The sequence below is a fragment of the Abramis brama genome (genome assembly GCF_963993115.1).
Source record: "Abramis brama genome assembly, chromosome: 3".
In the NCBI taxonomy this organism is placed as follows: Eukaryota; Metazoa; Chordata; class Actinopteri; order Cypriniformes; family Leuciscidae; genus Abramis; species Abramis brama.
Window position 1 is genome coordinate 6,076,213 of NC_139965.1, and position 13,363 is coordinate 6,089,575.

Sequence of the window (13,363 nt, forward strand, 5' to 3'; positions counted from 1 at the left end):
AATGAAGATTCTTTTAATGAAATCCGAGTCCTTTCTATTCCTCCATAGGCAGCAGTGAAATAAATCATTAAAGCAGCTCATGTGACTCCAGTGGTTTAACCTCCTTTCATGAAGCAACCTGAGTGCTTTTTGTAAAAATAAAACAAAAAACTTTTATTTAATTTTTTATTTATTTTTTATATTTAAAAATAAAATAAAATATTTGTTAAAAATATTATTGAATGTTCACAGAACAACAACTGAGGGCTGTTCCATTAAACAAGATTAGATTACAAGCCAGGCTTGCTTTGGTTAGTCAGACTTATTGTCGGTTGATTCTGTTTCATAAAGCAAACTTAAAATAGTTCAAACTCAGTTACCCTGGCAACTAATGCTGAGAAACTATAGCCTGCCCGGGAAAAAAATATATACTAAGTATACTTGCAGCCAGACTAATTATTAGTATACTTCAAGTGTGTTAATGATTAGTTAACTTGAAGTGTGCTATTTTGAAACAACTAAATTTGTACTAAGTATATTTAGTGTACTTTAGTGTACTAAATTGGAACAACTCTAAGTATACTTAGTATACTTTAAGTATATGCTGTGTAGGGACTAATGACATGCTTATAGTGATATTAAAGTGTACTTTATTTGTGTTACAAGTATCACAAATTAATTATGAGTGTCTTCGAAATATACAAGCAATATACCCAGTAAAATGTATTATTTTGAAACAACTTCAAGTATATTAAGTGTATTTTAAGATATGCTTTAGATCAATTTTAAGCTATTTGCACTATATTTTAATATATTAAATTGTGCTAAAATGAAACCACTTCAAGTACATTTAAGTGTATTTCTTTAGTTCATTATAAATATACTTTCATATGTCTTAAACTACAGTTATAATATATTTAAAGCTTAATTTTAATGTGCTTCAAGAACATTTAAATAGCATTAAAAATGTATTAGCATTACACTAATAGTTTATTATAAAGCTGTTTTATTCAGTATTTAAAATGGTATATTAAAAGTGCAAAAATAATTAAATATAAATGTTAAGACATACAGACTTTCAAATCAAGAAAACTTTAATATAGTATATTTGTGTGTACCTTACAAAATAAATACATACGAGTACATTAAAAAAGTACAGCAGCATATATAATCTCTTGCACAAAATACATTATAACAAAGATCAGGGAAATGCTATGGCAGAGCTATATTTATAATTTTTTTTGTAGAACATTTCAGTTATACTGAAAAGTACACTATGAATATTACATCACTAAATAAATAAGCATCACAATGCAATTTTCTGAAAATAAAAGTTACAGAAAAACAATGTGCAGAAGTGAATAATGCATTATGTGCAAACTCAGGCCTACAAACGGCTGAACCAAAGAAACAGAAGAGTTTGAATGTCACATCTTCATCTTCAAGTGGACGATCACTTCTTTGAGTTCGACTCATTTTCCACAACTGAGAGCTTGTGGTTCAGACACTGTAGTGTGTGAAGACTGCTTTATCACAGGATCTGTAAAAGGGAAGAAGAATTTATATAAAAAATAACCAATGATTAACATTTTTGTATCCATGTTTGAATATATGTATAATAATTTGCATAGAAATGCATTAGAATTCCGTTGACTTCTCAGTTTACCTTTAAAGCTTTGGCTATATCCTCATCAAGCTGGACACGAGTGTCTTTTATTCCACCTCTCTTGTCTGTTGTCTATAAAGCACTCTATGAGTTACACTGAACATGAGACTAGAAGAAGCCCAACATAACTTACAGTGAGCAGAGTTCAATCAAAAACTCACTGATATAGTTATTTGCAGCAATAAAGAAACCTGTGAGTATTAGAGGGCATGTTGTATATGTTGTATATTGATAATTGTGGTTTATTTAAACCTAGGGTATTTCCCATGAGCGTGTATATTGTGGTCATGCTAACATGCACTCTCTTCACCTCTGTTAAAAATATTTAAGGAAAATATAAGTTGTGTAAAATATTGCCAGGACAACTAGGACAAGTGACTTGCAGCTTTACTAAAAAAAAAAATTAAATAAAAAATTAAATAAACAGATTTTTACATGAATGACTCAAAGGCAGCACAAATTCCCTGAAATTGACACGTTGCTAACATTTTCCTAACTGTCAATCACCTTTCAATAGGCCTGATTCAAAAATCTCTACAACAGAGCTGATATGAGATTAAACCCTCTCTTCTTCACTCGTCTCTGCACTCAGATTTCTGTTTTTCTTCTATAGCAGCTGGTCTGAAAAACAACAAATATTATTATGAAAAAAAGAGAGATTATACACACACACACACACACACACACACATATATATATATATATATATATATATATATATATATATATATAGCCTCTAAGTGCCATCTGAAATTTTCTTCTAGAATGATCATTTTTGTCTAGCTTGTATATTTAAGTTCAGTAATTTCACTTAAATGCCAATGAAAATGACCTATTAATTATCATTTAAGTGAATTTACTGAACTTAAATATACAAGCTTGATAAAAATGATCATTCTAGAAGAAAATTTCAGATGGCATTTAGAGGCTTTTGCATCTGAACTCTTCATATATATATAGAGAGAATCCAAAATGACACTAATCCCAGAACAGCAGCTAACAAAAACTGCCATAATGATTGAAGAAAACAGTCTATGTAAATCGAAAATATTTTTTTTGGCCATACTGCATACACTTTAACTCTCTTCCCCATCCCACCCCACCCCACCCCACCCCACCCCACCTCACCTCACCTCACCTCACCTCACCTCACCCCACCCCACCCCACCCCACCCCACCCCACCTCACCTCACCTCACCTCACCTCACCCCACCCCACCTCACCCCACCTCACCTCACCTCACCCCACCCCACCCCACCTCACCTCACCTCACCCCACCCCACCCCACCTCACCTCACCCCACCCCACCTCATTTTATTTTATTTTTTACCCATGTTATAGCAAAAATTATTTGTGATCAAACACTAGTTTGCGGAGCCCCAGTTGAAGACCCTTGCTATAGAGTGAACTCATATAAGAGCAGTGTTAATTCAGGACCAGAGATTGTGCTGTGCATATTGACAGGCTGTGCGTTTGTAATATAAAAGCAATGTTTTTATCTCTCAACAGATGGCGACTTTTGCAGTGATCGAGTTTGCAGATGATCATTCTGTAGAAATTATCCCAACCACTTGGTTGGAGGAAACGATCAAAGTATGCTTTTATTCACTAAACTTTAAAATAACATTACACTTACACTCACTCACTCACTCACTCACTCACTCACGTATGTATGTATGTATGTATGTATGTATGTATGTATGTATGTATGTATGTATGTATGTATGTATGTATGTATGTATGTATTTTCATTCATTTTAAATAGGGAATATTCTGTTTCTGGACCTACACAAACTCAAGGCAGTTGGTAAAAAACAATGTGATTCCTGACAAGCAAAAGTGGAGGCGGTTCTTGCTGAAAAAAATTGGTTAAGAACAGGTATAGTGATACTATTTCAAGATTGAAGTTTGCTGCCTGACTCATGAAGGTGATGTTAAAACCTTTTCTGATTACTGCCACAATTTCTAAATGCCATCTCCCAGCCAACATTTGTATGTGGGGCCCATGTGGGTGTTGAAATGGGCTGAAAAATGGGCTCTGTATGGGATTGTCCACAGGTTCCATAATGGATCGTATAGGATGGCACTTATAAACAGGTGGGCCCCAACTGGGCTACATGCACAAGACCCATCTCTTGCCCTAGACTATTGTGAGAGTTCCCTCTCTTTCTTGACAGTTGATCTGTGCAGTCTTCTTAAGAAGGCACACGTGTCTGTGATTAGTCTACACATATGTTAACCTCATTTAGCTTTACTTTGTCAGCCATTACATGTAAAAGCGCATTCAGTATGTACTGTTAATAAGAAGTCCAGTCAGATTCAGTGGTAAAATGCTTTTATTAATCATTTTGTGAGATTATGATGAGAACACAGTAACTGGTGATCGGTTGAAATCTAGTTCATGATATAGTCAGTTCATTAGCATATTCCATAGAAGATTAAAAACTGATTGATTAAAAACAATTAAAACAGTGATTAGAAAGAGTATTAAAATATGTGCATTTATCAATGCTAGAGTAATGTGAATTTATACTAAATAGCTATTGACATGGTTATGTTTATTGAGTTTAAATGCATGACTTGCTTGTATTCATTTTAAAAGAGTTTGTGATACTTTAATGACGTTATTCGTCAGACCTTTCAGATCTATGTTATGATGTTTATGTATTTAGAGCATGTATTTATTGAGAATTGAGTGTGGTATAAAGAGTAATGTGTCTAGTGCTATGTACCTGCTTAGACATTTGCACTATCAGAAATGTGATTGTTTATGATAGTCTGTTAAGGTATCACACAATAACAGAATAGAAAGAGCATTCAGTACGTGATGAAGTGCGGTGTACGTGCAGAGAAAAGATCCTTGTTTGATCTGTGTTTTCCATGTATTTTCTACAGAAATAAATGTGTTGCCCCAGGAAGTGACATCGCATCCTTCTTAAAAGTGTAACACTTGTATTGTTCAGCTCATGGCTGTCACATCGTTTCTTTTTTTATGCTGCCAATAATCTAAAGGCGGTCGCACACCATAGAAGCACAGCGTCTATGACAACTCGATAACACTAAACTGAACTTTGTGTCTGCACTCTAAAAAATAAAACATTGGGTCAAAAAAAAAAAAAAATATATATATGTTAACGTTTTCCACTAGAATTTTTACGTTAAGACTGCTGGCAGAATTACATTAATTCAAAGCGATGTTTTGAGTATGGTGAATTACCTTTTAGGCCACAATTCTAAGTAACATGAACTTAATAATTTTCAACATGAATGCAAGTAATTAAGTTGATCCAACATAATGTTTTAAGTTAGTGAATAAGTTTTTTGGCCACAATAAAACACATTTCTAAGTAACATGAACTTAATAATTAAGTTGATCTCTGCAAGAGTTAAGTTGAGCCCTTTTGATTTGATTTGAAGTTGATTACTCTTTTAAACATACATGTAACATTCATCTTTTAATATATTTCCCTTTCAAAACATTTAAATGAACTATTTTACCATTACTGTCCTTTCTAATACAGTGTAAAGCATACATTTTCTTAGAAATTAACCTGTGTACTTATCACTTCAAATCAAACTCTTGCAACGCTCGCTAATTTATAAAATAACTAATTTGCGGGCATCAGGGAGCTGCGATCAACATGCGGGAGACTCCCGGAACTTCCGGGAGACTTGGGATGTCTGGGAGGGTCTCTCTCTCTCTCTGCTCGTTCTCTCAGTAACATGCGCGGGCGCCTGTCACAATTGTAAACAATAAAAACGAAATTTGGAAAACTAAAACGGAAATCATAGGGCCCTACATAACTCCGACTGGTTTTGAGCAAAGTATCTGAACAAATAGTATAGCTACTCAATCAGTGACAGTTGTATGTGTTTTATCATGTATTGTTTTTGTTTTTGTTTTTTTACTATGTGTTTGTATAGTGCTATGGACCATTTTTTTTATGTTTGTCCTGAATAAAGAATATGATGATGACACAGACTAACGTATACTATCAACACTGCTCAAATTTCAGAGTAAGGACTTCCAGATTTCGGTATCTGGTTACAGTAGGCTATCACCAACAGAATCCTGAGCGAATGCGAATATGTGTAAGTGTAGAAAATCCTGCTGTGATCTGATTGGCTGACTGAGTCTTGATAAAGAGCACCTGTGGCCCCTTACTAATTATGTTTCAGTCTCCTCTTGTTTGAACCAAAAAGCTGTCGTTCAGACATGGCTTGTGTGGAATTGTTGCGTTGTTGACCATGCAAGTTTCCTTTTTGATTGTTTGTTTAGTTTAAAGGATTATGTGTTTGATATGATATATTGAATTCTAGTTATGTTTAGTTGTTCTTTAATGTTATATTCATTTGATTGTTAAAGCTGATTTCAGATGTATGATTTAAGATTTGCAATTGTGTTTGTATTTATTAATGGTTTTGTTCATGGGTTTTAGAAACCAACAATTACCATCACTGCCATCTGTGAAATGTCTACTCCTATATGTCACCACAAATAAACTGGGAAAAGTACTTGATGACTGAATGAGTTTTAATGGACCCACCATTCCAGTAGCAACAGCCAAATCAGCCTAGAATTTCTGCTAAATTTCTACAGTAAGCATAAAATTACTTACCATTCACCACATTACGCTTCGAGTTTCAGCTGTGGCCACACTCGTCTGGCCTTGAACATGCGCACGGAAACTGTGGGCCGTTTACACGTCATCAAATTGTTTTTTTACATTAACAGATTAACTGAAAATGTTAAACTCTGACAAGTCATGATAGTATATTTAATCAATAGGCATTTGTGTGTCATCCCAACTCAATAAAATAACAATTACAAGTAAAAAGTATCTCAGAACTTGATTTTTTTATTTCACAACAATATATATATTGAAGTAATGACTAAAGGTCCTCTGAATTAGTTTTTAGAATGTGCCCGGCTCTGTGCGCACACACAGAAAACAGCTCGCAAGTTCCAGTCTTCTTGCACTTGATGTTTAAAATGACAGGACTTAAAAACATGCAAATGATAAACTTTCACTCTATGCTGGTTAAACTTTGCAATTAATCCGCGAATCACAAGCGTTATGGGCTGGGGAGCAGCTGGCCCATACGGATCATGAATCACGGATCAGCTACCTATTCTTAACATCCCACATCCTGCGATGTGACTATTGTGGATGCGCACACCACAATATCGATGCTAAAACGATACATCGTGCAGCCCTACTTGACATTACAGAGGAGATTCCTTGGTATCCACTTTGATATCAATGTAAGTGATGCCTTTGTATGTGCCCTTGGTTCCATACTCAAACACACTGCCGTTCCTGCAGGTCATCTTCACTGTGCCAGTGTAAGGCAGGTCAAAAGCGGCTCTGCCAATAGTGATTGAAACATGCAGCTTCTTCCATGGTGGGACTTCTAAATCTGTAGTCAGAGTTTCGGTTCTCTCATCTGTGTTCTCACGACCATAAGTGCTTTCATTTCCAATGGTGACACTGAATCCTGTAGTACCTTCAGCAACCACTGGAATCCCAGCCTTCACTTCCATACTAAATGTTGCAGATAAACTTCCACTCACAGACCATGAAGATGTTTTGATCACTTTCTTTGAGGTTTCAATTGTTTGTTTTTGTGTGGCGGAGGAGTTGTTCCTGAAAGTGAGGGATTTGATTTCTTCTACTGTCACCTGTGGTATCAGTTGGTGGAGAGTGGGATAGTGGACATCGGTGAGAACTGCTGATTCAACTGCTTTGAGAAACATGAATCCCATGCAGTCAATGTCATGACCACCTCTTCCTACAACTCCCAAACAAAATCCAGAGCCGACATCCATGGGATTTTCTCTTCTTAAACCCCAGCTTGTCATTTTTGCAAAAAATTCTCTCCCCTGACTGGTCTTGAATTTGATGGCTCCAAGACGTGTTCCTACTCCGTTCCCCCACAGGGAAAGTGAGGTGAAACACTCACCAGGTGTGAACTTGAACTCTTGATACGGTCCTCGTGCATCAAAGTTTGGACTTCGTCCACCAAATTCATCAACTCTCCCATCTGAAAGCCAGACCTTGACAGCCTTCACCTGCAATTCTCCCACCCAGACTCCGATCTTCTCTAAAGTGGCACCGTTGTCCAAACCAGTAAATGAGAATGGATTACCTCCTTGTCCACCAATTTGTTGAAAAGTTGTTGTGTCAGACATCAAATCTGAAAATAATATAAATATACAATTTTATAATTTTATATAAATTAAATTATATAAATTTAATATAAAAATAATATCAGATCAGAATTATTATCAGCTTTACACTTTATTGCAGTGTTTCCCAACCCAGTTTCTGTAGACACAACAGCAGTACACGCTGGACTTCTTAATTGACCCATTCATTTTGGGTCTTGGAGCATCTACTAATAAGCTGATTTGAATCAGGTGTGTCTGAATAGGCAAACATGCTAAATGTGCAGTTCTGGCATTCCTCTGGGAACAGGGTTGGGAAACATTAGCCGCTTTTCCACTGTCAGGCCGAACAGATCTAACTGTGGTAAGGAATGGTTATGTGGCGTGTAGGGCTGAGCAAATATGGGCAGAACTCTTTACTGCCCTAGTACTTCAAAAAGCCTTTTAACGGTATACATGTGAATTAAACGTGGCACAATGGCCTTCATCATCACAGTATGCTAATGCCTATCTAGTGCAAGGGATTCATCAATATGCTGATTGAGGACTGTTGGGACACTCCAGGCATTGGATGGTTCTGCCGGGAGAGACAGAGTCGTTTGCACCTCAATGACACGTCTGTACTATTTGTCTGTATATTTAAACGCAACTTAATAAATAACTTTGCCTGCTTTAACTTTGTCTCTTATTATTTTTCAGAGCTGTATATGTGTGAACATACATTCACATTTATATGGGAACATGTATGTGTAATATGTAAACAATAAAGGATAAAACTTTGTGAATATTACATGTAATGCTATTTTTGTCTTCATTTATATATGCATTTAATATACAGCCATACATGGTCAATGCATATATTGCAGTATATTGACAAATATAAGCACTAGTTTCCCATATATGGAAATGTATTATGAAATATATCACATTTTCTGTATATTCCCATATCTATTTTTTTCTTCTTTTTTTTAATTAAAGGGTTTATACACTCTTATTAGATATTTTTATTTCAGAAATGTTGGAGCATGCAGGAATTGCAAAAATAAACATTTTCAAAACATCTTACATATCGGTTTGAATTATCAACACTCAGTTCACTAAGGATTGAAGTGTGGTTCTATCATGCCAAGATCATAAGAGCTGCCTGAGCAAAACGTGGCTCAAAAATTCATAATGTAATTTACTCACATTTCATTCGAGGAAGATGCTCCATGCTGTCGTCACAATTAATTTGTTAGTGTCTCTTAATACAGTCTCAGTCAGAGATCTCAGAAGAGCTGTCAGACTCTTCAAAACCTACAGAGAGAAGTGACACAAATCAGGATGAGTACATCCTCACCATGTCTTCCAGTAAAATGTAAAACGCGGTATATTTGTACAGAATACGAGGCAGAGTTCTTTATTAAATTCATTTAAGACAAAAGAATTACAGAAATAATGGATTCTAAACCTTAAATAAATTCCACAGTCAAGAGCCTGAAGCATATGAGGGAGAAACATCCAGAAAATCAAAATTGTGCTTTGTTGGTTTTGCATTCTTGTATTTTACAATCCCTAACAGACTCAAGAGCCAGCTGATGGGTCACTGATGCTCAGAGGGCTCAACCCCACAGACTTCTTCCAAGCATGCTTTGTAAGTTACGTATTTTCTCAAAGGCTATCTCAAAGGACCATGACAACATAATTATTGTATTATTTGATATTCCAGGGCTCTAGAGTGCGACCAAATTTTGTAAGGGTGCGACTAAAAAATTGCCTAGGTCGCACCGGTGCTCCTAACGTCCTCGCATCCGCTGCCTCTCCACGAACTAAGCGTTTGTTCTCCTTTGACGGAACTCACACTCATGGGAACTCACACTCTTCTCTCACGCGGTGCCACAGCTCGCACAACACTACAGCCCTGCTTAATAAGTGACGACGGAGGACAGAATTAAACATTCAAACGTAGCCTGGTTACACTTAAGGTCTGTGATATTAGTCTGATTTTATTTTTGATTTCGGCTTCCAAAGATTAAAAAAATATATAGCCTATATTGAGGTAAAACCATTAAAAACTATAGACGCATTCTGTCTAGCGCAACTTCTTCCCTTCACAGCATTAGGGCTCTTACAGAGAGAGAGAAAAAAAAATCAACTTACAATTTGATTTTCTCAAAGGAATTGTGAGAAGCTTTAATGCGTGTCTGTAGTCATTCAAAAGGGTATAGCATGTTGTTGAATACTGTGTGTTCATGTTCCTCTAAACAATTTAAAGTTGTTAACAAGCAAAAAGGGTTTCTTATGGAGTGACATTGAAGTGTTACCTGTTTTTGGTCAATAAAAAAAAAAAAAAAAAAAAAAAAAAACATTGAACTGTTGTTGTTTAATTTCTTTACATAAGACATTACATAAATATGTCATTTATTACTACTAAAAATAATTTGGTAATATAATAAATGTTTTATGTTTAACTTATTCTGTGAGTAGTATAATATTAATAGTAAACCTATAATAATAATAATAATAATGTGAAATAATGATTTTCAGTAAAGTCTACTAATGTAAGCTTGATTTGTGTACTGCACCCAACTTAACATGTTTAGTTTCACCCTGTGTAAAAACTAAAATGGATTAGTGGAACGGGTTTCCACGCATTCGCGGGCCATGACCCCAAAACCAGTTATTGTACTTTTAACATTTAACATCTGTAGCTATGAGGTCGACGAGGTCTGGACCCAGGGCCGGCGCGTCCATATAGGCGAACTAGGCAATTGCCTAGAGCGGCACTTTTGTAAGGGCGGCAAAATATATGATTTGCTGAGCTGCCGCTGCGCCGCCCCGCCCCCTGCTCTCACGAGTCATGACTGAGTGATGGGAAGTTCGGATCATTTTACTGACTCTCTTGTTCGATCTTGTTCATCAAACTGAACGAATCTTTATTTGAGTCATTTCGTTAATTTAAGTGGCTTTAAATGTTATACTTTTAACAGCCAAATTCCCCGATCACATCTGATCCACCTACGCAATGTTGATCATATTCTGAATTAAGAAATCATTATAATGCAGTCAAAAATAATTTACAGGGAACATAATAATTACTTTCCCTTCCGAGTCTTTCGTTCATTTGTCACCTGCAATGAACGCATTTGTCAACCTGCAATTTCGTTTTTCAAATTTCGCTTTTTCTTTATTTAAATTTCGTTTTTCTTTATTTAAATTTCGTTTTTTCTTTATTTAAATTTCGTTTTTTATTTTTTTAAATTTCGTTTTTCTTTATTTAAATTTTGTTTTTCTTTATTTAAATTTCGTTTGTCTTTATTTAAATCTACCCTTTACTGTGTCAGTATTTTTTTGTCAGAAAAAAATTAGACTACCTTAAAAGTAGCCTATTGCTTAAGTTAACAGACCTGTGTGTGTGCGTTTAATAAATAAGCCCTGCCCGCGTGAGGCGCGCCGCTTCCCGCTCGCTTCCCGATACTAAAAGTTTATAAATTCTGAACGTGTCGCGTCTCGCGTGTCCATCTATATTGCACCAAATGCGACACTGCACTCCCTTGTGAAGTCGATTGGATGAACGGTTCTCGAAATAATCAAAATGCAAACAGACAGACAGACAGACAGACATATAGAGATTCCTGCCTTTATTCGAGAGAAGAATATGTTCAGCCCCCTCTCCCTGAAGCTTCAAATATTCGATGTTCATTACTACCGAAGCTTCGAAGCTCAAAAAATGGTATTCGGACCAGTCCTAGGGGCGGCACAATTGTTTTTCGCCTAGAGCGGCAGAAGTGCACCCGCCGGCCCTGTCTGGACCTCTGTATTATTTAGAGGTGTGTATAATAAAGGCTGTGAAATAATATAGTATAAACTCGACTCTAGTGATGCGAGGATATTGCACAGCATCAGGATCATTTGATATTGGTCATAAAGTGCGAGATAAGATGCTAAACTAAACCTTTCATAATTGAGATATAAATGTTAAACAACCAACAAATATAATCAGGCAAACATGTCAACTTTTGACTAATTTCACCATTTTGAATTGAAAATAGGCCTATATAATTTACGTAACATCAATGTATGCAAGAAATCTTAAAGTAGTCGGAGGGTGAGCAGACGATATTGATATAATAAAATAATCATTTAAAATGCTAAATAAAAGTGAAATAAAAACATTTCCTCACATAATTTATATATATATATATATATATATATATATATATATATATATATATATATATATATATATATATATATATATATTGATTTTTATATATTTTTGCATGCTAACTCACCAAGTGTTTTTATTTTTTATTAATATTATTAGTCAACACCTGCTCTCTCCTCATCTCCATCAGTCTTTCTTTTTCTCTCCGTCTCGTTATCTTGCTCTGTCTCTTCTCCTCCTAAAGCTGAGCTTTGACTGATAGTCTTTTCATTTCAGTCTGTGTCAGTGTAGAAAGCAAACATAGGGTCAACTTATATTTATGTTTTATGAATCATTTAATTTACTGAAAGTTATTTACTGAAGGCTACCAGGAAAGCTAAGTTTATGAAATGTATTCACAATATGTACACATTCATAAATCATATGCCCAATATGATAAAAAAAAGGCTTCGTTAAGTCCATGACCAGAAATGGATAGATGTGGGAAGCGTTCAGTGCAGAAAAAGGAAAAGGTAACATAATAACTGATAAGCTTAACCAGTTATTCTTCTTATTAATTTTTATTTTTATTATTTTTTATTAATCACTGCAAGTCTTTAAATTGATAATAATTTAACATCAAAATTGAAGTGTTTTTTTTTTAAGGGGCAAAGTGAAAGAATTTTGCTTGCCTGACCAGACAAGTAGCTTAAAACTTTAGTGATAAAATACTGAGGTAAAAATTCAAAATGTTGAGTTAAAAAACAAAACAAAAAATTCAAAATGTTGAGTAAAAAAAAAAAAAGTATAACATATTACAGTTATTTAACATAACACCACTGCGGGAGTTATTTTGATGAATATCATCAAGATTGAAAATGTTAGATTAATTTTAGGCTATAGTTCAATAAACAAGTAGCCTAATATTAAGTTAGCCTACTTATAGTTTAGGCACATTATTGACTGTTTTAGTTCTATTTCACCGACGAACATGGTTCCATAGCGTCACGATCATTTCGATGATCAAATGACTTAGGCAATTATTAGGAAGGTCTATTGAATGCCTATTGAATGATTCTGATTTAGCGTTTGAATGAATGACTCATTAAGACTTCACTTGCCGCCAGCTTATTGGCGGTTTAGTTTCATGTTTAAAAGTATCATTGATTTTATTTTTATTTTTTTCTTGTATATTCAGATATTTATTTAAAACATTCACCTCATAACATTATGCTATTTATTGCAGTTGTAATTTTGCAGTGTACATTATTTAATTTGATTGGTAACAGCCCCGTTTTTATTATAACTTAATTTATTGATCAAATGTAAGAATTTGACATGAAAGATGATGCATACATTTAATAAGGTAAAAAGAAAATCTGCCTTTTTATAAATGTAAATAACGCCCTGGGGTAAATATCAC

At 34.9% G+C, this 13,363-nt stretch overlaps 2 protein-coding genes across 2 annotated transcripts in view; both read right to left on the bottom strand.

Annotated features, from left to right (window-relative positions):
• The window catches only part of LOC311079190 (uncharacterized protein), a 220,949-nt gene that overhangs the window by 109,655 nt on the left and 97,931 nt on the right, over positions 1-13,363 (bottom strand). The window lies entirely within an intron of this gene.
• LOC311079180 (aerolysin-like protein) overlaps positions 6,581-13,363 on the bottom strand; it is a 10,261-nt gene continuing 3,478 nt past the window's right edge. The window contains exons 2-3 of the mRNA XM_084108393.1: positions 9,003-9,110; positions 6,581-7,843 (exon numbers count right to left, since the gene is read on the bottom strand). Coding sequence (XP_083964519.1) covers positions 6,873-7,843; positions 9,003-9,027 — 996 coding nt within the window. The 5' untranslated portion in view covers positions 9,028-9,110 and the 3' untranslated portion in view covers positions 6,581-6,872. The remainder of the gene's footprint in view (positions 7,844-9,002; positions 9,111-13,363) is intronic.